This window comes from Thermomyces dupontii, assembly GCF_041956625.1.
Source record: "Thermomyces dupontii strain NRRL 2155 unplaced genomic scaffold VTN31scaffold_4, whole genome shotgun sequence".
NCBI lineage: Eukaryota > Fungi > Ascomycota > Eurotiomycetes > Eurotiales > Trichocomaceae > Thermomyces > Thermomyces dupontii.
Genome location: NW_027192310.1, coordinates 108,976 through 131,391, shown reverse-complemented (window position 1 = coordinate 131,391; position 22,416 = coordinate 108,976). Strand labels below are relative to the sequence as shown.

Sequence of the window (22,416 nt, the reverse complement as noted above, 5' to 3'; positions counted from 1 at the left end):
AGGTAGTGCTGTGGAGTTTTCTGGTTGATTTGGCCAAAGAAGAAAAATATCCTCTACAATGGATCACACCCGCGATCCGTGCCCATGGTATGATTCGATCATTTGACGGCTCGCTAATTCGATGATATTGATCTCGATGCGTTTGATAGGGTTGCTCTATCTGATTTCGGGGGTGCTTTTTGCATGGGTGTATGTTCTTCCGAAGTTCTTGACTATTTATTTGTTCATCTCTGATCCTCTTCGATATAGGCCATCGGTGGTGCAGTATGGCATGGTGTGAAAGGTTTTCGAAACAGTCCCTACGGCGAGCGAAGGATAGGTGCCATCACAGCCATCAAGGCGCGCGCCCCAGTTCTCGGCGGCAACTTTGGCGTTTGGGGTGGGATGTTCTCGACATACGATTGCGCCATCAAGGGGATTCGGAAGAAGGAGGATCCGTATAATGCCAGTACGTGGATGATCAAATCGTTTTGATTTCACTGGGGTGTGGTTATCTGACATGGGATTTTGCAGTCTTGGCCGGTTTCTTGACTGGTGGTTCGCTTGCGATCCGAGGAGGGTTCAAGGCTGCCCGTAACTCGGCGATCATGTGCGGTATTTTCCTGGCTGTGATTGAAGGCGTTGGAATTGGTTTCCAGCGTATGATGGCGGATAACACCAAACTCGAGGTACGCCTCACCCTTTGTTGCCTTCTCTGTGTTCTTTTCAAACTGACTTCCCTCTTTCTTCAATAGCTTCCACCGCCGCCGCCGACGGAAAAGGCTGTTGCTTAGACGGTCCACGATACTCGCGCCATCTTCCCTGCTTTTCCAGCATCATCCTGTACAGATTATGTATCATATAAAGTCTCGATTCTGTTTCTGTTTCGGTGTTCGGTATGGGGTCATAAAATTTAAAGAGGGCATGGCGAGGTGATCATTTTTCGATACATGGCTTTTCCATCTGGCATACACATTCGATTTCCACTCTTGAGAAAGTTCAGTGCCGGAGTGATGGGTCTGCACTCTGAGCGACGTCCAAAAATGTATTCGGATGGTAACTAAGTGCTCTTCGGGTGCATTGCGGTTCAGTTGAGCAAGGTCACATCATGTATCTTGCGAAGGACCTTTACTAGCTATGATAATTCATGAGTTGCAGGAAAGTGTACCAGGTGGTCTTCATCAGAAGCAAGTCTGAGTATTGTTAGCATTCATATGGAGACATGACCTTAGTATCTGATGCATAGTTCAGCGCGGTGCCATAACACAGTTTGAAGGCGAGGAAGACCATCTGCTATCGCCTCTCAGCTTCTTTCCAGGGCATAATCAATCAGTGCGGACGGTATTTTCGTCGGAGAAACACCGCACTGTCGATCTCGATTTGACTGATTGGTTTTCGCTGCCGCTGCTGGGAGTAGACAACTACATCCCATTTCGAGTTGAACCGGTTAGAAAAAAAAAAAAAAAAAAAAAAAAAAAAAAAAGGGAAAAAAGACTTCGGCAATGCCTTGATAGGCTTCTCAGAAAAGGTCTTCCGGCCTTTCTGCATGATAGTTAACCAAGCAAAGCTGGCCAGAGTACGTTATCGTTGGTACTATCATACCTAGTACCTATCTCCGGTAGCTTTCGCGTACTCTCCGCTGTCACAGGTCATTGTTCACCCACGGGAACTCTCAGCACAAGAATACTGTAGTAGTACTGTACATACGGTCCGGAGTACGACAACCCGACAGAGCGCAACTGGAGTCGGTTCGGGCGGATGCTAATCGGCAAAGGACCACATCGTGGGCCTATCGAGTATGTTGTATACGGAGTAGTAGTACTTGGAAGCTACCGCATTTATGCTGGGAGTTCACTTCTTTGCGTAGGTACTGCAAATAATGGAAGGAAAGCAGCCAAATCTCCTCCGTAGAGCTGATTGTTCCAATGCTCGATTTCAATTGCTTCAATCTGCTCAAAGCATCCCGAATTTGCTCCGCGTGCATGGCTTGGCTGCAAGCAGGTGTAAGCTGATGCCTTTAGAAGCACGTGAACAAAGTCAGGATCCTCAGCACTCTGCAGGCAGCGAGCTGGTCCGCTGGGGTTGCATCTTGACTCCACTGACCCCGCCAATGGGGAATGAGCAAAGATGAGTAACCGATGTCAAATTGAGTCTCATCCAATCAGACAACGAGGTAATATCAATGAGTCATCTGCAGTGGGGACCAGAAATGCAAATTGAAAAGCTTGGGCGAAACTTTTTGCCATCGCTTGGCTTATCTCATTTGAAAAGCGCTTCCTCATTCGACACGGTTCGTTGGTGGTCAACGCGAGCTTTTTGTGATGCAGTTCGCGTTGCTCATGCTGATGAAGTAAACGAGCTTCTTGTAATCACGTTCATCTTTTCTTCTCCCCTCCCTAGCCGTGACGGGAGTCTAGACCATTCCCATGGTCGTCGCATAGAGAGTTCATCAATCCACGCTGCCATGGTTTGTTAGACACCTCAATTCGCTCGCTGCCCGTCCAGATTTTTCCTTCTCGCGGCGCCGCAATGACAAGGACACCGAGTCCCGAAGCCGCTTCGCTGGGAGCAGCTTCTCTGGGACTTGCCCTGACGGCCATCCTCACTGTTCCTGCTGCCAAAGCGATCCTCAGTCGGTTCGTCAATAAAGGATACCGCAGGCTACCGCCCGAGCTCTACGAAGATGAAGACGGTGTCGCCACGGAAGAGTCGGTCGCGGCCTTTTCAGATAGATGGCAGAAATACCTAATCACACTCTTGTCCGTCGCGGGGTTTGCCGTGTCCCTGGCGCGTGCCCTCTTTAATCCCGATGGTCATTCGGAACAGCTGTGGTTGCTGGTGGCTGGCTGGGTTAGTAGGACTCGTTAGAGGATCAGACATGAGGAGAAGTAGCATTGATTGCTGATCTCTCGCCCAGTCCCTGTTGATAGTACATCCGGTGGCTTTGTTCTTGACGCCCTCATCAACGGACAGATTCGGGCTGGGAATCTATGGATTCCTGGCAACCTTTCTGGCCGTGGCTATTCCCGTAGTCCAGCTCTACATATCTTGGTCGGCGGGACGTCTGGAACAAATTGACAACTCGCAAAGGGGATTGATTGTGGCCGAGCTTGCAGTGGCTTTCCTTTTGGCCGTGCTCTATACCCTCCTGCCGCGTCGCCCTGATGTATTTCACAATGGAAAACTCGTCGATCGTCAGTTTACGACCTCGCTGCTGGGGCGGATCATCTTCGCCTGGGCCGATCCACTTCTGAAGTACTGCGTGGAAAATCGGGGTCTGGAGTTGGATGACTTGCACCTCCTCCACAATCGCATGAGATCAGAGAATCTGCGCGCGCGATTGGAACTCCGCAAGCACTCTCGCAGATTGTGGAAGGCTCTTTTTGTCACCCACTGGAAGACTTTGATGGCGCAACACGTCTTGACAGTGCTCCAGGCGTTTCTCGCGTTTGCCCCGCAGACGGCGCTTCTCGGGATTTTGCGCTCGCTGGAAGCGCGAGGCACGGATTCGTATAACCCCGTGGTCACCTGGTTGTGGGTTATCGGCTTAGGGGTGCTCATGATGACGGCTTCCACCGTCGAAGGTTGGCTGTGGTGGATTGCGTGGAGTAGACTGGCCATTCCCGTCCAGCAGCAGCTAGGCGCCACCGTATTTGCCAAGTCCATGCGCCGCAAAGATATCAAGGGCACCAAAAAGAAGGATGCAAATGCTGAATCCGACGTAGGAACACCCAACTCAGCGACCAGCTCTAATAATGAGGAGGACGAGGACGAAGTGAATCAGCAAAAGACTCGGCAGAGCATCATCAACTTGGTTGCCGTCGACTCGAAGCGCATTGCCGAGGCAATGTCGTGGAACTATATCCTCCCCTCCGCGCTGATGAAGATCGGAATCGCCTTTGCGTATCTCGTCTCGCTGCTTGGCTGGTGGGCAACTTTGGCGGGCTTCGCAGTCTCCATCCTTGTCTTGCCTGCCAATATCTATGCTGCAGACAAGTACACCAACTCTCAGACCAACTTGATGAAATGCCGTGACCAGAAGACAGCCGTCGTAACGGAGGTGTTGCAGGGAATCCGCCAGATCAAGTTTTCTGCGCTGGAGGTTCCTTGGGAGAAGCGAATCAGCGATATTCGCGGCACGGAACTCCGCGCTCAGTGGAAGGCGTTTCTGTACGACCTGATGCTAATCACGATCTGGATCCTGGGACCAATCATGCTATCCGCTGTGTCATTGGCGGTTTATGCTACTCTTCATGGCGGACTGAGTGCTTCAGTCGCATTCACCTCTATCGCAATTTTTGGATCGCTGGAAATGTCGCTTGCGGTGCTTCCAGAACTGATCGGCGACTTCATAGAGGCCTGGGTCAGTATCTGTCGTATCGACAAGCATTTGGACTCTCCAGAGAAAAAGCAAGTAATTGTCCCACATGACAAGGTGGCATTTGAAAATGCATCCATTGCATGGCCTGCGGATGATGACACGCCACTTGAGGAACGATTCGTGCTGCGGAATCTTAATCTGCAGATGCCAACAAAAGGGCTCACTGTGATCTCGGGGAAGACTGGGTCGGGCAAGAGTTTGCTACTGGCCTCGATGCTCGGAGAAGCTGACATCCTGCATGGTGTAATCAAGACGCCTCAACCCCCGACGCTTGCGGAGCGTTTCGATGAACATGCAAACGATGCGAATTGGGTGATTGACTCTGCGATCGCTTATGTTTCTCAAACCCCATGGATAGAGAACGCCACCATTCGGGATAACATCCTGTTTGGCTTGCCCTACAATGAGTCCCGATACCGCAAGGTCATCCATGCCTGTGCGTTGAAAAAGGACCTGGATATGCTCACCGATGGTGAATTCACTGATATCGGTGCCAACGGAATCAACTTGAGTGGCGGACAGAAATGGCGGGTCTCCTTTGCTAGAGCGTTGTACTCGCGCGCGGGAATCTTAGTGCTGGATGACATCTTCAGTGCTGTAGATGCTCACACTGGCCGCCACCTGTACGAGCAGGCCTTGACTGGAAAGCTGGGACAGGGCCGAACTCGGATACTTGTCACGCACCATGTCGCGTTGTGCCTCCCACGGACCGACTATGCAATCTTCCTCGAAGATGGTACCGCCAAACACGTGGGCACCATCGATGAACTTCGGCAATCCGGCGCCCTGTCATCAATTCTGGTGAAGGAGCAGGAAAACGAGTCTGATCGCGACTCCAGCAGCTCCGCGACACCAGTCATTGAAGATGAGGACCCGTCGAGCGAGCACGGAGCAACGCTTCAAAAGGTTCTGTCCAATCGGTCTCGTAGAGACTCTGTCATTGATGGTGGCAATGCTCCGCGTAAGACTCCGCCAAAGAAATTCATTGAGGAAGAGAAACGCGAGACTGGGTCGGTAAAGCTGTCGGTCTACAAGCGATATATTCAGAACGGAGGAGGCACTCCGTATTGGTTTGTTGTACTGCTGATTTTCGTGGCCTACATGCTCCTCTGGGTTGGAAGGGTAAGTTCAAAAATCCTGCATCCGGCATGAGCTCTGACTGATGTTGCTTCAGTCCTGGTGGGTTAATGTTTGGACTGGGTCAGCGAGCACCAAAGGCAATATCAACCCGAACCACCAGCATGTGTCCGCGGCGATGTTCTCGAGCATTAACCAGATCACTTTCCTCAAAGTTGATCGTGAGGCGGACGATTTCCGCGTTGCCGAGCAGGACAATGACCTATGGTTCTATCTCGGAATCTATGTTGCTCTGTCTGTTATCGCATGTGCGTTCGGGAGTCTGCGATGGTACTGCGTTCTGAGAGCGTCAATCCGCGCATCACGCAATCTGTTCGACCACCTGGCGTACGCCGTGCTACGCGCGCCACTCCGTTGGTTGGATACCATGCCAGTTGGTCGGATCCTCAACCGCTTTACAGCAGATTTCCACCTGATCGATTCCCGACTGGGCTACGATGTAGGATTCTTGGCCTACCATTTCTTGGAAGTTGTGGGAATCATCATGGCCGGTGTGTTCGTTTCGCCAGTGCTAATCGTCTTCGCGACCGTGTTGCTGGGTGTTTGCGTCTACTATGCGACCTACTTCTTGGCCGGTGCGCGTGAAGTCAAGCGTCTGGAAAGCACGGCGAAGAGTCCAATTTTCGAACAGTTTGGATCCGCACTGGCGGGTCTCGCGACAATCCGGGCGTTCACCAAGAGCGATGTCTACGTCGATAGGATGTATCACTTGATTGACCGACATGCGCAGAGCAACTTTTATATCTGGCTGTTCAATCGATGGTTCAGCTTCCGGATGAACGCGATTGGTGCGTTGTTTTCATCAATCACGGCTGCCTTGGTTGTCTCCATCAGCGACATCACCGCCTCGCTGGCTGGATTCGCATTGAGTTTCGCCCTTCAATATACCGGTGCCATCACCTATTCTCTGCGCCAATACGCCAGCGTAGAACTGGACATGAACGCCACGGAACGGGTGATTGAATACTCTAACATTCCCATCGAGAATCAAGGCGGCGAGGATGTGCCGGCCGCATGGCCGACCGAAGGCAGGCTCGAGGTCGAAAATCTCGTCGTAGGCTACGCGCCTGATCTTCCACCGGTGCTGAAGGGGCTCAGCTTCAAGGTGGAGAGCAACCAGCGAGTTGGTGTAGTTGGACGAACTGGAGCCGGAAAGTCGTCTCTGACCCTGGCACTCTTCCGCTTTTTGGAAGCACGCGAGGGTCGCGTCGTGATTGACGGGATCGACGTTTCCAAGATCAAGCTTCACGATCTCCGCAGCCGTCTGGCAATCATTCCGCAGGACCCGGTGCTGTTCTCTGGCACGATCCGATCCAACCTCGACCCGTTTGACGAGCACAGCGATGATGAGCTCTACGATGCGCTGGAGCGCGTGCATCTCATGTCTCGCACCGAAACACCTGGCAACGCATCCGGCACGTCGACTCCCATCAGCACCACCCAGAAAAACACCAACGTCTTCAAGTCGCTCGACTCCCCGGTCGCCGAGGGCGGCCAGAACCTTTCGCAAGGTCAACGACAACTCCTCTGCTTGGCCCGGGCCATCATCTCGCGCCCAAAGATCATGGTTCTGGACGAAGCTACGTCGGCCGTTGACATGTCGACCGATGCGCTGATCCAGCGGTCCATTCGCTCGGAATTTGGCGCGACCACGCTGCTGGTGATTGCGCACCGTCTCAGCACGATCGTCGACTTTGATCGCATCCTCGTCATGGATGCGGGAAAGGCCGTTGAGTTTGGGACCCCGAAAGAGCTGATGGAAATTGAAGGTGGCGTGTTCCGATCGTTGGTGGAGGAGAGTGGAGAGCGGAAGGTTCTCGAGGAGATTATCTACGGGGAACGAAATCCTCATCTTGAGTGATCTTGTCATGGTAATGCTTTGATGTAAACAGCAGCTAACATGCCTCAAAAGTACTTTGTATATAGGAAAATAAAATAAAAAAAAAAAAAAAGATATTGATCCTTGAACGGTTAAATGAGTTCGGGCCTCATACCGTCATCGTTTGAACTGAGGAAATAGATCTGCCCAGCAAGCAAAGTGCCAGCTGATACATAAAGGTCAATAGCCATTCTTGCATTGGACGGATATGCGGAAGGGCAGCGAATTTTTGGTACAGTAAACTTCATGGTTCATACCACCCATGTCTGATAGGGTTAGGGTTAGGCCTGCAAGAATGGTAGCGACGACGACGTGAAATAGTCTCAACGCCTGACGTTACAATACAACGAAGCGTCCTACGCTTTTCTCAGCGCTCTTGTGGTTGGCGAGAGACGGCCGTGTTGGAGGTTCCAGGCTTGCAATTGAATTGAACAACGAGAGACTTCGAGAACCGGCACCGACACTGCGTCTTGCAGTCATACAAGCTAGCAGGAGAGCACCCACACTATGAAATCCCAGTTATATTGCTGTAGTCAATGTACAATCTCTCGGAAGGATGTCTCCCTAGCAGAACGTGACCGATACCTAATCAATAAATGGAATTTGGGTCCAAAAAGAGAAGTATAACAGCAACCTCAAGACAAGAAGATGGTACTATACAGAACAAGGACAACAACCGAAGGCAGATACTATCCTCTAGTGAACCCTTCTAGTAGCCCGCTCGCCTCTGAGATTAGACGAATTCCTAGGAAAACTTCCGCTGAGATCCTTCAATACCCAACCTCTGTAATTCATGGACACAAAATAACAATACATTAATAGACACCCTGATTTTTCTGCGGAACGAACTTGCAAGAACTACCATGCCTTCTGCGAATTGACCCCGCGCGCGTCTCGTAGTTGACAGTTACGTTATCCGTCCGACGGATTTGGCTCAACGGAAGAGCATTCTGACCCTCTGGCTGGTTGTCACCGATGATGCTCTCTTGGCTCTCGACCACAGTGAAACCGAGGCTATCTCTTCGGCCCGAGATGGATGCCTTTCCAGCGCCATACGACGAACTATTGTACCCGCTGTTCTTGTAATACCTATCACTGGTGCCACGGCGGCCCGACGTCGCGCCACGCTTTCCCAGAATGAGTTCAAGGAGCGGTTGCAAGGTCGGGATACATGACGCAATAACGACAACATTGGTCTCGACACTAGACAGGAAACAATGCGGTTAGGGGGATGCTGCTCGTGGGAGAGAAACGGACTGGATGGCGCGGCTTACCAACTCCACAGAACTAAGTCGGCTGTGCTGTCTGGCCAGGAGGTGAGCTTGGGTGGTTCAACTATGGGGATGACGATGGAATCAAAACTCACAAGTCAAGCCGGATGTGTCCAAGAGTCCAGGTAATTGGACACATTTGACGATTGCCATGGCACAAGCGCTTAAATGGGATTTCAAAAGATTAGCCCACTGCCAAGGTAGATAATGAGTTGGAGGCACAGCTGCGTACAGAGAACCGAGCCCTAAAGCGGCACATAGGGCAAACTTCTTCCGCATCGACATATGCAGCTTCATCAGGACGGTACTCGGGTAGATGGCGAGAAAGAGATCGACAAATCCAGCGACACCTGGGCTGCATCAGCATTCGACGCATTTTGAGTCTTGACAATCGACGAGCACTCACTTCCCGTGAAAATCGCAAGGACAACAAGAATCATCTGATCCCGGCAGGTAGCACCTTGCTCCAGGAGCCAGGGCTTCCACATCGCATCTGGTGGATCACACATGGTAAAGAGAATGACAATGCAGATGCAGGATACAACAGCGGCGAATCCGGTCAAAAACCATAGCATAATCTGTTGAAATTTGCTTCTATTCAAGATTCGATTCAGCAAGGCTGCGATACCCAGCTTCGGGATGGTGAAGGAGAGAATTCCAGTTAGAAAGCTGATGTTATTGAGAAGAAGAACTGTCTCGAGCTTGCTGGGATCAATAGCCTTGGTATGTTTCCCGAAACCGTTGATGACGCCTGCTGTTACCACACCGCAGTAAGCAAAGTTGAAGAGCTAGCGCAGTCGGTTAGAAATCGCACAACTTTTCAGCGCGGTTGAGGAGATCAGGACGATACCATGCCCAACAGAACCAGGCGATCGTCAAGGCCAAAGTTCCGCAGCCACGCCAGCCGGATGTACACTCTGGCCGCCCAAATCAGGGTCGTAAAGCCCGTCAATGCCCACACGACGGCCAGAATTGCAGGTCCCTTGTTCTCAGTGAGGTCGATTTCTTTTTCCATCTTGTCGACAATGACGTTTTCTTCTTCTGAGCAGGCAGTTGACTGGAATGACAGTTCAGCCTTGAGATGCAGGAGAGAAAGATGGATGGCTTCCCCAGTTGACCATAAGGCAAACTGTTCGGTATGTTAGGTGCTTGCTGATTCTAAGATCCCAGTCCTATGCACTCGTCCAAGTACTAGTTGATCATCTTCATTGTAATGCTGTCATCTTCCTCATATGGGCATGGCCTGCGCTCAGAACATGTAAGAACGTTTTGTCATTCGGCTATTGGAGTTTAACATATTGATTTGACCCCTGGATTGTGGACACAATGAACTCAAGACATTACCGGATTGGTCGTATGGCGTACTTTACGTTGGAGCCGTGGGCTTGGAGCTATATAGAATCGAGACTATGTAGCAAGGATTATGTACGATTTGGAGCACAGTAGTAGTATGGAAGCAGAAAGCCTCTCGACCTCAAGCGCTTTTCTCTTTTTTCGCATGTCTAGATAGCTAAGCATACGAATAAGTGCTCCTTACCCTGCTCCCTGCATGATCGACAATCCAATCTTCCAGGGTATCATGAACTTCCCAAGGAATGAAGGAACGAGAGAGGATCTCAACGCCCTGTCACGATCATGGTTCAAATAGGTAATACTTGGTCCAGGGCAGCCAGAGTCACTGCTTGAAGAACTGAACTCACAATTCTACTGCTGCTTTCCATGCCACGCAAGTTGCTTGACATCTTCGGTTCCTTGGGAACAAGAGAAGAGTGGATATGATCCGAAACCTTTCTAGAACAATGTGGACTGCAACGGTCCAACGGAAAACAATGACAATTGACGAGCCACACGCATTGATGTGCTGCATTCATAAATTGATTAATTAATATGTGAACAAGTAGTAGTACTCTAGCTCAATTGGCTTCGACCACACGCCTTTCACTAATGCGGTCACTCCAGACCAGACTCGGGTAGTAAGTTGGTAACTCCGATCCTAGTTAACGTACTGCACACAAAAAAGCCTAGCTGCCAGTTACTTGGAGGTTCTGCTCCATGGAGTTGAGTACTAGACATCGGATTGTCTCCGTCTCCTGGATCTGCATTGAAAAGACGGACATCTGGCTCAAGCCCGACGGGCTTTTGATGACGGAGATGTGACGACTCTAGAGGCTCCAAGAAGGGACTCTGACGCAGTGAACAGGGGATAGAGTTTGGATCCGACGTTGTTTACCATTGGAATGTCAACCCTAGTATTCGTGGTTTCCCCGAACCATGGGCTCAGAGTTGTGATTTGCGTAAGTATACGCCTAGGCTATAGTACCTACAGTACGGTATGGGTGATAACAGTACTATGCTGGACAAGGCCCTGGAAAGGCAAGGATTGACCCTGTCACTTTCAGTTTCTCCTGTTGTTACCTCTGTCATAAGCTCGAGTCCTTAAGTTTCAAAGTACATATACGTGCTCAGCCGCGCGTTTACCTTCAACGCTGCCTCAGCAAGATGTTGGGTACTGCATTCATCTACGAAAATAGTATGCTTGATAAAGTACTCCTATGGATCATGCTGAGAGGTACTACTTAATTTATGTTCCAATCTCGCTTTTCCTTATAGGCATTTTATCGCGAGCAATTTACGAGTATGAGCAAGTTACTCTGGAGGTATGCATCAGAAACGCAGTACGGAGCAGATTCGCCAAACTCGACAACACTGGCCTTCATTCAAAGAATTTCTTATTGAGATCGGTCGTCGAGTCTTATGAGATCTAACCTTTCGGTAGGAGAATGGGAACTTCATTGCCAGCTTAATCGCTGAACGAAACCAAAGATGTACTAACCTGTAATTAGTTATTTCCTGTGAAAGTGTGGGTGTGTCCAACGGGTAGCGTTCAAGCATCAAGTGCCACTAGGCCAGTTGACGTTTCGATGTTTATCAACTGGCTTAATAAGCTGACGGTCCCATGATCCCCGAGCCTACTGCAGGTGAAGATCTGACACAGGCAAATAAATGTCATCTCAGAATTCCGCTCGTTCATAACATCGAGTTTGATCAACTTCTCAACAACTCCGCGAGCCATTGGGCTCTTGGTAGTTTCTTTCTCGAACACTGAGTACATACCAGCAGTGATCGTTCACCCAATGAGAACCTAGCCCGCACAGCCAAGACGGCTCATCATGCATCATACATCATACCATTTCCCCTCGCGTGGTGGTGGCTAACTTGACCTCCCAGTCTTGTAATCCACCCCGAACCTGTTCTGGCTTTTCTGTATAGATAATAGCTACTAAGTCTCAATTCCGGATCATCGGTTCTGTTCCTGTCACTGTCGTTGGCTGGGTCGAAGGTACAGGGCCTCCCTGCAATGTCTACAGAATCATCCCATCACATCGTGAGATCGGGGTCGGCGATTGCATCCTCACAGGCCAGATTCGTCCCGTCGGCCCAAGTGAGCATGTTTGCTAATGTAGTCTGCTGGCCTCCGCTGGGGGAGGTGACTACTATCAAAAGACTCCAAAAGACCCTGAATTCTGCCGAGCATGACAAGGTCGGATGCTAGAACGATACCTATCACAATCTTAAGTCATTTTTGCTGATATTCTTTGTGTCCCACTCTGTGTAGCTACGCTTCATCGTCGTCCTTTCTTCCAGCACCGCATTCCCTGAACAGGATTGGGAGGTGGACATTTGGCACAATGTTGGAGAAGGAAGCCCAGAGTGGACATCTTTGCCGCTCAAGAAGAGCGAGATATCCGTCCCTGATTTGATGGGCGCCGGTACAGAAGAGAAGCAGAGCTTCCACCACTACGTCTTCACAGAGGAGTTGACCCTTCCATCATGTTCAGGCCACGCTTGCTTCACGGTGCGGTACAGAACTGGCCCTGATGCGCAGTGGACATGGGTAAACCAAAAACGATACATAAAGGACGGCGAGCTTGTTTTTGGTCCAAGGAGTAGGATCTTCGCTGGCCCTTTCATTTCTCAGCCTGAAGGCTTGGATTCTGTCCCGGGAAAGCTTCCTCGTGACCAATTGGGTGAATATCTTGAGAATCTTCCCTCCGACATTGATGTGGAAGCAAAAGAAAGCGAGACCCCAAATTCCATGCTCTGGAGTCTTACAGGGGATACTCCCGCCGCGGAGGGCGATAAGTCAGGAATTCGAACTGTGTCAATAGGCTCGCCGAAAGAATATCTGCGTTATTTTGCCCTAGTCAGGATTTCAAGTGCATGGCTAGGTCCTCGACACGGGAAGAACGAGCTCAAACTCATTGAAGATGCTATTCTGTGCTCCTTTCTCAGATCGGATGGCTTGAGCTTATCTTTTCTTGCGGTTTCAGGCGTCGATAATGTCCTGTCAGTGTTTCGGTCCGGTCAAAACGGCGAACTGGTGGTCCACGCTAGGAATGACAACGCAGAGCCGGCACAGTTCAAGGTGCTGGCATCCGTGGCGGAGGACTTTGAGGTGGGTATGTGTGCGCTGATCTACGAAGCCCGCAAAGTTGTGAGAGGCTCAAGCGTGCAAATTGAGCCACCTGTGGCCTCGGACTCACCGCCAGAGCCCGATTCACCGACGAGCGATGACATTGTGATGGTCAAAAAGGATGTCCGTGCCCAGTGGCTGGCCGATTGGTATGACGGCCTTTCCTACTGTACCTGGAATGGGCTTGGTCATGATCTGAGTGAGGAAAAAATTTTGAATGCGCTCGATGAATTGCAAAGATATGGAATCAATATTGTCAATCTGATCATAGATGATAACTGGCAATCAATTGACAAGGACGGAGAGTCGCAGACCCAGCGTGGATGGAGACAGTTTGAGGCAAACGAGGAAGGCTTTCCGTCTGGACTAGGGCACACTGCTGCAATGATCCGGAAACGCCATCCGAATATCGAGCATATCGCTGTGTGGCACGCATTGATGGGCTACTGGGGAGGCATATCACCTGACGGGGAACTTGCAAAGGCATATAAAACAAAGCAGGTCACAAAGAACGATCGCCTGACGGGGGGCCCTATGTTGGCCATTGATCCCGACGACATCCAGCGATTTTTCCAGGATTTTTATTCATTCCTCACATTCTCAGGAATAGACGGTGTCAAAACAGACGTGCAATGCGCTCTGGATGCACTGGAGCATCCAGAAGACCGAAAAAGATTCATCACGGCGTACCAGGACGCCTGGACGATCGCGTCGCTGCGCTACTTCGGTACCCGAGCCATCTCTTGCATGTCCATGACACCTCATCATATCTTCCATTCGCAATTGCCTGTCAACAAGCCGACTATTCTCCTGCGGAACTCGGACGATTACTTTCCCAATCCTCCAGACTCACACCCTTGGCATGTTTTTTGCAATGCTCACAATGCCCTCTTGACGGCCCATTTGAATGTGCTCCCGGATTGGGACATGTTCCAGACAAGCCACCCGTATGCATCCTTCAATGCCGCCGCCAGATGTGTATCTGGTGGACCAATCTATATCACCGATGAGCCAGGCTCCCATGACATCGATCTGATCCATCAAATCACAGCCCCTACCACGAGGGGAACAACCATTGTTCTCCGCCCGAGCGTGGTGGGTCGCACATGCGATGTTTACCTCGACTACAACGAGGTGGACGTCTTACGTATCGGCACGTACAGTGGGTTCGCGTTGTCTGGCAGCGGCATCTTGGGACTGTTCAACATCAGTCCAACCACCACGTCTACCATCGTCCCATTGGTCACGTTTCCGGGTATTGATCCATCATCCTCGATCCAGAAAACCCAAGTCAGCAACAGCATTGGCCGTCGCTACATCATCCGTTCGCACACCACGGGAACTGTAAGCCACATCATGAAGCCTCTGGACCCGGACGCCTTTGTTTCCGTGTCTCTGGCTACTAAAGGGTGGGAAATCCTGACTGCATACCCTCTTCGGTCTTTCACCCTGGAAGGAAGTCACGGCTGTCACTCATCAACCCTCTCCCACGTCGCAATTCTCGGACTCATTGGGAAGATGACGGGTATTGCCGCGGTGGTCAGCTCCGACGTCTACGTCGTTGAGGGTGGACGGTTGAAGTTTGACGTCAACCTCAAGGCACTTGGTGTGCTGGGCGTGTATCACTCGGACCTTCCGCAGAAAAATGTTGACGAAAAGGTAATGGTATTGGTGTCTGGCCAGCCTGTCCCGAGGCATACAGTGCGGAAGGATGCAGATAAAGTGCTGGCAGTAGATGTCCATGCGGCATGGAGGGAGTTAGGTCTGGATGCTGGGTGGAGCAACGAAGTGCGAGTACAGATATTTATCAGTTGATTTGATGGAGAAAAGTACCTAGGATAGCTGGAAGGCTGCATCGCATAGTGCTACTATCGTTATAATACTTCGGTCGTAGAAAGTTCTAACTCCCTAAGTACGGTACCTACCTAGTAGGTACTACCTACTTAGGTACTCTTTAAGGAACTGGGTCGTGGTTGATGATCCCAGAGTCCTGTCGGCGATTGTCGGTATCATAAGGTCGAGATTCGCCCTCGCTGGACAGCTGCTTGTTTGCAGAATGTGATTCATTCATCCGCAGATATGCGTTTGCGAGATATTGTGTTTGCCGGAACGGATAGTATCCTGTCCGAAAGACAATTTGTTTGAAAATGATGGGCATATATCAACCCCTTCCCTCCAGTTTCTGAAGTCCTTCAGATCCAACAACTCATACTATCCATTTGTTCCTAGCTTGTGTCTCTCCTTCCTTCGATGCCGCATATCCTACATGTATATCCTACATGCTGTCTACGAATGGTGCTGTGGGAGCCCTCAGTAACCGGCTGCCCGTCCACGCTCAGATAATACCTCCATGAACACTCGCCTTGATTTGCCCTTCTCATGATGTAGTACATGAACGTACCAGCGACCCCAGCGCACATCTAAGGTGGTTGTACGACAGAGCTGATGGCGACATGACTAGTGGGCCAACTCACATAAAACCATGATGGTCGTCCTCAATGCATGGTACTATCATCACAGCAGAGCTGCTCAGGGACTGCTCTACTTGGTTCAACCACAACACCCCGATCCTGCGCGTCTTCCAGAAGAAGAATCCGCCATTCAAAGATACTGTCGATATACATCTCATTGATCGGACGAGAATCTCTCTCCGTCGCCAAACGCCATCCCAGAAGTTTCTCGTCCGCTTCGCAAGAACAGTGTGCACCGCCAAAAGAACCAAATTGGTTCCAGTTCGTCTGATCTGATGCCGTTCGATCACGAGGCGAGGAAGATCTCGATAAAATGCAACGATATTGGCAATGAGCAACGCGAGCAAGATCAAAGTAATTGCGTTTGACGTGAATGCTTCTGCGGATCGTGTGTCCGGGGCCGGAACTTATCATCCGGGTCTGCCCAAGACTGCTGGTCTGGGGCAAGGTTACAACAAAAATGATACGCAACTGTTTCCATCCGAGGCTGCATCATGAAATCTACCGACTTCATAACCGTCTGCTTGGGAGACACCAACAACAACCCGTTGCTGGGCACAATAGAAGCAGTCGTATGCTTGAGTGTCATTGAGTGACTGCCGATCATAAACGTCGGAATCCCAACCCATCGAGAGAGCTTTTAAACAATCTAAACCGAGACTTTGGATCGAAACGGCGAGACAATTCACAACATGCTTCGAAGGGTGAAACTGAAGTATTGGATGGGGGACACGCGCGCTATGCGTACTTGGCTCCTTCGCTCCGTTTTTGCATTTGCATTCCCTACAATTGACTTCTTCATCGAGGTCAGCTGCGATATCCCTGTTAGCACTCTCAGAAGCGTTTTCTAGCCCTCTGAGTAGTTCATAATCCAGGTACTGTGCTTGCTCGGTTAAATGTCGTCCTGGGATCAACCAGGGTCTGTCGCGTCAAGCACACTTTGTCGCTGAGGTGCTCAGTCCCGGCCAGAGGACCGGAAACATGCCGCGACAGTGTACTACTACCTCGAGAGAGGATCGCAAGCTCAATTCTGTCCGATATGGACGTCTGATGAGTTGCCTCAATGGTGATGCTTTATTGACATGGTATTCTGATTGTTGGATGCGTTTTTGAATGCTTCTGAAGGAAAGTTTCATTATTGATCTTGTGAAGACCGTCCGCTTGCGTTCGGCCTTGATGCTGCTTCTCAGTCATGTACAAGCAAGGGCAAGCTAGCTAGCCTACTGATTATTCTCGTACCTATCTTCGGATGTCGCATATCCTTCTCATTTTCAACAAAGTTCAGTTCTGTCTGATCGGAATGAAAGTAACTAAATGATCATCCGTTTCGTTTTCCTGATCGCCATGCGTCCGCCATTTCCTCGAGTTTCATGGTTCTTCTCTCCTAAGTAAATGAAGAACAGGAAATCAATGGAATCAAAGCCAACACGAGCAAGCGATCAGTAGGAATCCTAGGAAATCGTCCTATGCTCTCACTGAGACGAGATCGGGAATGGTTTAGTTGTCAGGAATTCAGGATAGTAAATCCGTGGTATCAAGATCCCAGCCCTAACCCTTATCAAACTCGGTAAGGTAGTAGGTAATACATATTACCTATCTTATCAGATTAGGAATCGATCTGATAAAGAGCTCATCGCATGCTCAAAATGACGCGTCTTAACTCTCGATGTCGCGACCACTTTTCCAAATCCACGACCGATGAGTCCCCAAGGAAATGGAGAAATGCCACCATCAATGAAATCCGGCCGAGTGACCAAGAGATCCTCTTCCCAGCCAGGATCAACATCTTCAACAAGGACACGATCGCAGACAAAATCAAAATCGAAATCCGAGTCTCATCGAGCGAGTCCTGACAACGAGAATGGTACCGTTCTATCGTTAGCTTTTTTTCGTATCCCCGTCCCGCTCTAGGCATATAATTTGTATGGAGCGAAGTAACTGATTAGGAGCTTGGGATCCAAGTAAAAAGCCCTCCCCCTGGTTGAACGGATCAACGCGATGCCATTCGCGGAGTTTGTCCGCGATTATATCCATCCCGAGATGCTCCGGATAACGGTCCCGTCGACGAAGCAGTTGCGACAACGGGAGGAGGAGGAGAAGGGTCAAGAGCAGCCGAGGGAGGATCCTACCACGGCAGATAGTAGTACTGCTGATGATACGATAACTTACACGATCGACGTCCATTGCCCTGCGACCATCTCTCAAGAGGACTTCGAGGCCTGTTTTGCGCTCATCGAGGAGACTTCTGCGGCGGATTACCGCAGCTCATCCATTGGATGGTCGCCACGTAAGAAAAAGGAGGAGATGCGGTTGCCGCCAATGTGGTATCTTCTTCTCCGCCCACCTCGTCAGGATAACAAGGAAACGAAAAGCGGAGCAATCGCAGGTTTCCTCTCCTTCATGGTCACTTACGAAGATAATCGGCAGGTCCTCTACTGTTACGAGATCCATCTTCTCCCTGCCCTGCAGGGCCGTGGACTTGGGCGAAAATTGATGGCTATTTTCGAGGAGATCGGTCGCCGCATCGGCCTGGAAAAGGGCATGTTGACAGTGTTCCGCTCGAATCAGTCCGCGATTCGTTTCTATACTCGCTTGGGATTCGGGGTGGATGAGTACTCGCCCGAGCCAAAAGTGATGAGGAATGGGAAAGTCAAGGAGCCGGATTATTTGATTCTATCGAAAGATTTTCCAAATCGATGATGGTATGTTTGCATGTCTATAAAGATTGCATGTTGTTATGATATTTGTCGAACATCCTTGCCCATCATCTTGGGGTTCTCTTGCTCCCATTCGTCCCGCAGCGCGGCGAAAATATGATCTGCTATGAGAATCGTCAGACCTAAGCTCCACACCAGCGTGATGGCGTAGAAGAAGTTGGCGTTGCCGGATCCGTAGTAAATCCATAGGTGATAGAACGCCGGGCCCAACAAAGTTGAGTACAGAATCGCAGCGGCAGCGAAGAATGTATAGCGCGTCACTGCAACGATCAGTCGATATCGTGCCATGGCGCATGAGTGGTCCTACTTACATGGTGCAAGATGTCGATATAATGGCAGGAGCGCAAAGTACAACGACACATCGACGATACTGGGGTAGGGTTTGTAGATCGCAAAGATCCCGACCAACGTCGTGATGACAAATAGGGGCTGCCGGCGGAGTCGCACCGTCAAGCCTCCCACGTAGCCGGCGAGGTGTAGCCAGAACACGCCCAAGAAAAATTCGCGGAACGAATCGAACATCTCAATGAAAAAGTACCACCACAATCCGACATTCGGTGTCAGATCTGGGACCAAGAGGTGAGCGCCATAGGTGGCCGGAAGGAACTCCCAAGAAAATCCTGTCACCAAGTAGGACGCGAACAAGAAGCCGGCTATGACTACGGCCAGAATGCCTAGATTAGCCAGAGTGAACACTGCCTGGCCCGGCGCGCGCTTCTTGGACAGTGTCAACCGGTCGTAGCAGAGCAGCATCAGGGGAGGAAAAAGAAGGATCGGGTAGAGGGACAGATACGACGCGAAGCCGAGCGCAATCATGGTGTTTAGGGTATTTCCCGTCACGGCACTCGATATCGCTTGCAAGATGGCGAGATTGGTAAACGCTGTTGTCGACCGGCCAAGGCAGGACGCCAGGACGAACGGATTGAAGAGATACCACGCCGCAATCGCCGGCCCGTCCCATCGGATGTGTTTGCGCAGACTGCTGTGGAATCTCCCGGTCACGGACTCCCCGGAGTCAGAGATCGTCATTAACGCCTTGGCGTTTAGCAAATCAATCGCCGTGTACAAGAGGCCCGTGGCTAGCGGATAGTGCCGCGGGTTCGGCAGCAGGGTGAAAATGGACAGGAGCAGCGGTGCCTGGTAAAAGACGCCGCCATCGTATGGCGACACATTGTGTGTATATAAGAACAATCCCTCTTGCACTACCGAGGGTCAGCAACATCACCAACTGTGCATTCAAGACTGGGAAATCGCGTACATCGTTTGAAGCTGCTGATGGGGGTCGACACCTCAACTCTGGAGGTCAGGAGATCGGGCAATGTAGGAAATGCGCTAAACAGAAGCAGTCGCAATGCGACTGCGGCGGCGAAAATGCCTGCCTTTCTTCTGTCAACGGGCATTGTTGGCGCAGTTAATCTGTTCCTGAGCATCTCCGCGAATCTATGACCTGTCCTCTAGGCGGGCCTCACCGCCGTGCACGGACCACCTCCGAGGCTCCGCTAAAAATTTAGAAAAAATTCAAGTTATTGATCAACGAGTTCCAAAATCCATTGTGCACATTGCAAGATGGGTAAAATCAAGAAAAAAGGTTCCGCTCGAGTCTCAGGATCTCCATTGAGCCGCATGCACTGACACTGCCATAGGAACCTCCGGCCAGGCCAAAAACTACCTCACTCGGTCGCAGGCCGTCCGCAAGCTTCAGATTTCTCTGCCGGACTTTCGGCGGCTATGCATCTTCAAGGGTACGAAAGGAGCTATCGAAACGAATTTTGCTTGGGTTACTAATAGAATTCTTTAGGAATCTACCCTCGAGAACCTCGCAACAAAAAGAAGGCAGCTAAACACTCGACTCCAAGCACGACTTTCTACTATGCAAAAGACATCCAGTATCTCCTGCACGAGCCTCTGCTGCAGAAATTCCGCGAGCAAAAAGCGGTTGCAAAGAAGATTGCGCGAGCCCTCGGCCGGGGTGAAGTTGGCGATGCCGCTCGATACGAAAGAAACCTCGCGCCCAAGATCACCCTCGATCACATCATCAAGGAACGCTATCCGACGTTCATCGATGCGCTGAGGGATCTCGATGACTGCTTGTCGCTGCTTTTTTTATTCGCCAACCTTCCTTCCACGTCCCAGGTGCCTCCCAAGACGATTGCCAAGTGCCAGCGTCTCTGCCATGAGTTCCAGCACTACCTTATCGTGACCCATTCCCTGCGCAAGTCGTTCCTTTCGATCAAGGGAATCTATTACCAGGCGACTATCCAGGGGCAAGACATTCTCTGGCTCGTGCCCTACCGTTTCGTGCAAAGAGTGAAGGGTGACGTCGACTACCGAATCATGGCTACGTTCGTAGAGTTCTACACGACGCTCTTGGGATTTGTCAATTTCCGACTATACACCTCGATCGGATTGGTGTACCCGCCAAAGTTTGATAAAGCCAGTGACGAGCGAGGCGCCGAATTGTCTGCTTTCCGTCTGGAAAGCAAAAACATCCCTCAGATCGGCAAGCCCGCGGACAAGCCCGCAATAACTCCGAGTGAGAACAAGGAAGTGTCTCGGGAAGTCCAGGAGAAGGTCGACAGCGTCGTGAAGATGGCGGATCTTAACGAAGAAGAACCCACTGAACAAGCCACGGCGACAGAAGAGGAGAACAATGACGCGATCGACAAGTTCGAGCCCGCTGCTCCGGAAGCTGACACTCTTCCGCAGCCAGACACCAGCGAAGACCAGGCAGCCACATTATTTGCTCCATTCACATTTTACATCTCGCGAGAGGCACCCAAAGCACCTATCGAATTTCTCCTGCGCGCCTTTGGATGCAAGAGAATTGGATGGGATGCTGTAGCCGGTGAAGGGGCATTTACCCATGACGAGACAGATCCTCGGATCACCCATCAAATCGTTGACCGACCCACGCTTCCCGAATCGTCTCTTCCTATTGTCCCCGGCAAGGACGACGATGCGCCTATTAAAGTGCGGCCCGGGACTAGAATCCCTGGTAGAATTTATGTTCAACCACAATGGGTTTGGGACTGTGTCAACGAAGGCAAGCTTCTACGTACGGACCTCTACGCGCCTGGCGCAACTCTACCGCCACATTTGAGCCCCTGGGTCAAGCCAGGTCGCGGCGAATATGATCCTCGTGCTCCTCTTGCCGAGCAAGAGGAGGAAGGAGAGGCCGAATTGGACGAGGAGTCGGAGGAGGAGGATGAGGAGAGTGAAAGCGAAAAGGAAACGTCCGCTGTGGACAAGAAGAAAACAGCACAGGCCGACGAGTCTGAATCAGAAGACGAAGAAGAGGATGACCATGGCATGGACGTTGACGTTTCCGACGATGAAGAGGAGAGCGAGGAATCAGAAGAGGAAGAGGAGGAATTTGACGGGTTCGACGATGACGAACCCGAATCTGAGTCCGAAGACGAGGAAGAGGCTGCCCGGACCCAACATCAGAAGGAGTTGGAAGCCGAAGCGGCCGGTCTGCCCTACACCGGTTCGTCGGCCAACGGTACAGAGAAGAAAGCCTCGAAAGCGAAGAAAGTAGCCGCACAGAAGCGCAAGCAGGAAGAGGAGCTGGAGCGGCAGAAGATGATGATGAGTCGGAAGAAGCGCAAATTGCTGGACAAGATGCTCTATTCGAACAAGAAGAAGGAGGAAGAGGCTGCCAGATTGCGGAGCAAACGACGGAAGCTGGAAAGGGCAGCTGCAAAGGGGCATTGAGGGCTTGTCTGAGTACTACTACTTGTGTATGTCACGATATCATGGATTTGGGTGGTTCATATGTACAGGTTGTCCATAGATCGTTATGGAAAAACTTCTTTCAGTCAATTGTGAGATCAGTTCCCCAATTCCAACTATGCCACATTGCCATGGCAAGCATGAAGTCAAGGGTGATGATCTTTGAACTGGTATCGACCTGAGGTACATGGTAGGTTACTTACCTGAAACAGCATAGTTTATGGTAAGGTACCTACTTAGGTAGGTAGTTAATCCATAGGTATCTGCAATCACGTGAAGACATTATTATGTAAGCAGGACGTTTTTTTCTTCTTGCGCGCTGAACTGAACTGTTATTCTATTTTGATTTATTTGTTTTATGAATCTGGCCATGTG

The 22,416-nt window shown here is 50.6% G+C and overlaps 7 protein-coding genes across 7 annotated transcripts; 5 read left to right on the top strand and 2 right to left on the bottom strand.

The window, feature by feature from the left end:
- Nucleotides 1–58: 58 nt before the first annotated feature.
- On the top strand, nt 59–773 carry VTN31DRAFT_4543 (uncharacterized protein; the record flags this gene model as incomplete). The annotated part of the gene is made up of 5 exons (XM_069404943.1): nt 59–87; nt 150–189; nt 250–448; nt 514–668; nt 735–773. 5 exons carry the CDS (start codon nt 59–61, stop codon nt 771–773), a joined length of 462 nt encoding a protein of 153 aa, XP_069260056.1.
- Nucleotides 774–2,508: 1,735 nt separating this feature from the next.
- VTN31DRAFT_4542 (uncharacterized protein) lies at nt 2,509–7,358 on the top strand (the record flags this gene model as incomplete). The annotated part of the gene is made up of 3 exons (XM_069404942.1): nt 2,509–2,829; nt 2,897–5,482; nt 5,535–7,358. The coding sequence occupies 3 exons, from the start codon at nt 2,509–2,511 to the stop codon at nt 7,356–7,358; spliced, it is 4,731 nt and encodes a 1,576-aa protein (XP_069260055.1).
- Nucleotides 7,359–8,191: 833 nt separating this feature from the next.
- Nucleotides 8,192–9,662, bottom strand: VTN31DRAFT_4541 (uncharacterized protein; the record flags this gene model as incomplete). The annotated part of the gene is made up of 6 exons (XM_069404941.1): nt 8,192–8,579; nt 8,651–8,681; nt 8,743–8,810; nt 8,880–8,997; nt 9,054–9,435; nt 9,498–9,662. 6 exons carry the CDS (start codon nt 9,660–9,662, stop codon nt 8,192–8,194), a joined length of 1,152 nt encoding a protein of 383 aa, XP_069260054.1.
- Nucleotides 9,663–12,005: 2,343 nt separating this feature from the next.
- Nucleotides 12,006–14,936, top strand: VTN31DRAFT_4540 (uncharacterized protein; the record flags this gene model as incomplete). The annotated part of the gene is made up of 2 exons (XM_069404940.1): nt 12,006–12,188; nt 12,264–14,936. 2 exons carry the CDS (start codon nt 12,006–12,008, stop codon nt 14,934–14,936), a joined length of 2,856 nt encoding a protein of 951 aa, XP_069260053.1.
- Nucleotides 14,937–17,290: 2,354 nt separating this feature from the next.
- On the top strand, nt 17,291–18,292 carry VTN31DRAFT_4539 (uncharacterized protein; the record flags this gene model as incomplete). Its single annotated transcript, XM_069404938.1, has 2 exons — nt 17,291–17,456; nt 17,562–18,292. The coding sequence occupies 2 exons, from the start codon at nt 17,291–17,293 to the stop codon at nt 18,290–18,292; spliced, it is 897 nt and encodes a 298-aa protein (XP_069260052.1).
- Nucleotides 18,293–18,327: 35 nt separating this feature from the next.
- VTN31DRAFT_4538 (uncharacterized protein) lies at nt 18,328–19,709 on the bottom strand (the record flags this gene model as incomplete). Its single annotated transcript, XM_069404937.1, has 3 exons — nt 18,328–18,569; nt 18,621–19,511; nt 19,568–19,709. The coding sequence occupies 3 exons, from the start codon at nt 19,707–19,709 to the stop codon at nt 18,328–18,330; spliced, it is 1,275 nt and encodes a 424-aa protein (XP_069260051.1).
- Nucleotides 19,710–19,875: 166 nt separating this feature from the next.
- On the top strand, nt 19,876–22,023 carry VTN31DRAFT_4537 (uncharacterized protein; the record flags this gene model as incomplete). The annotated part of the gene is made up of 3 exons (XM_069404936.1): nt 19,876–19,897; nt 19,953–20,051; nt 20,108–22,023. 3 exons carry the CDS (start codon nt 19,876–19,878, stop codon nt 22,021–22,023), a joined length of 2,037 nt encoding a protein of 678 aa, XP_069260050.1.
- Between the last annotated feature and the right edge of the window lie 393 nt (nt 22,024–22,416).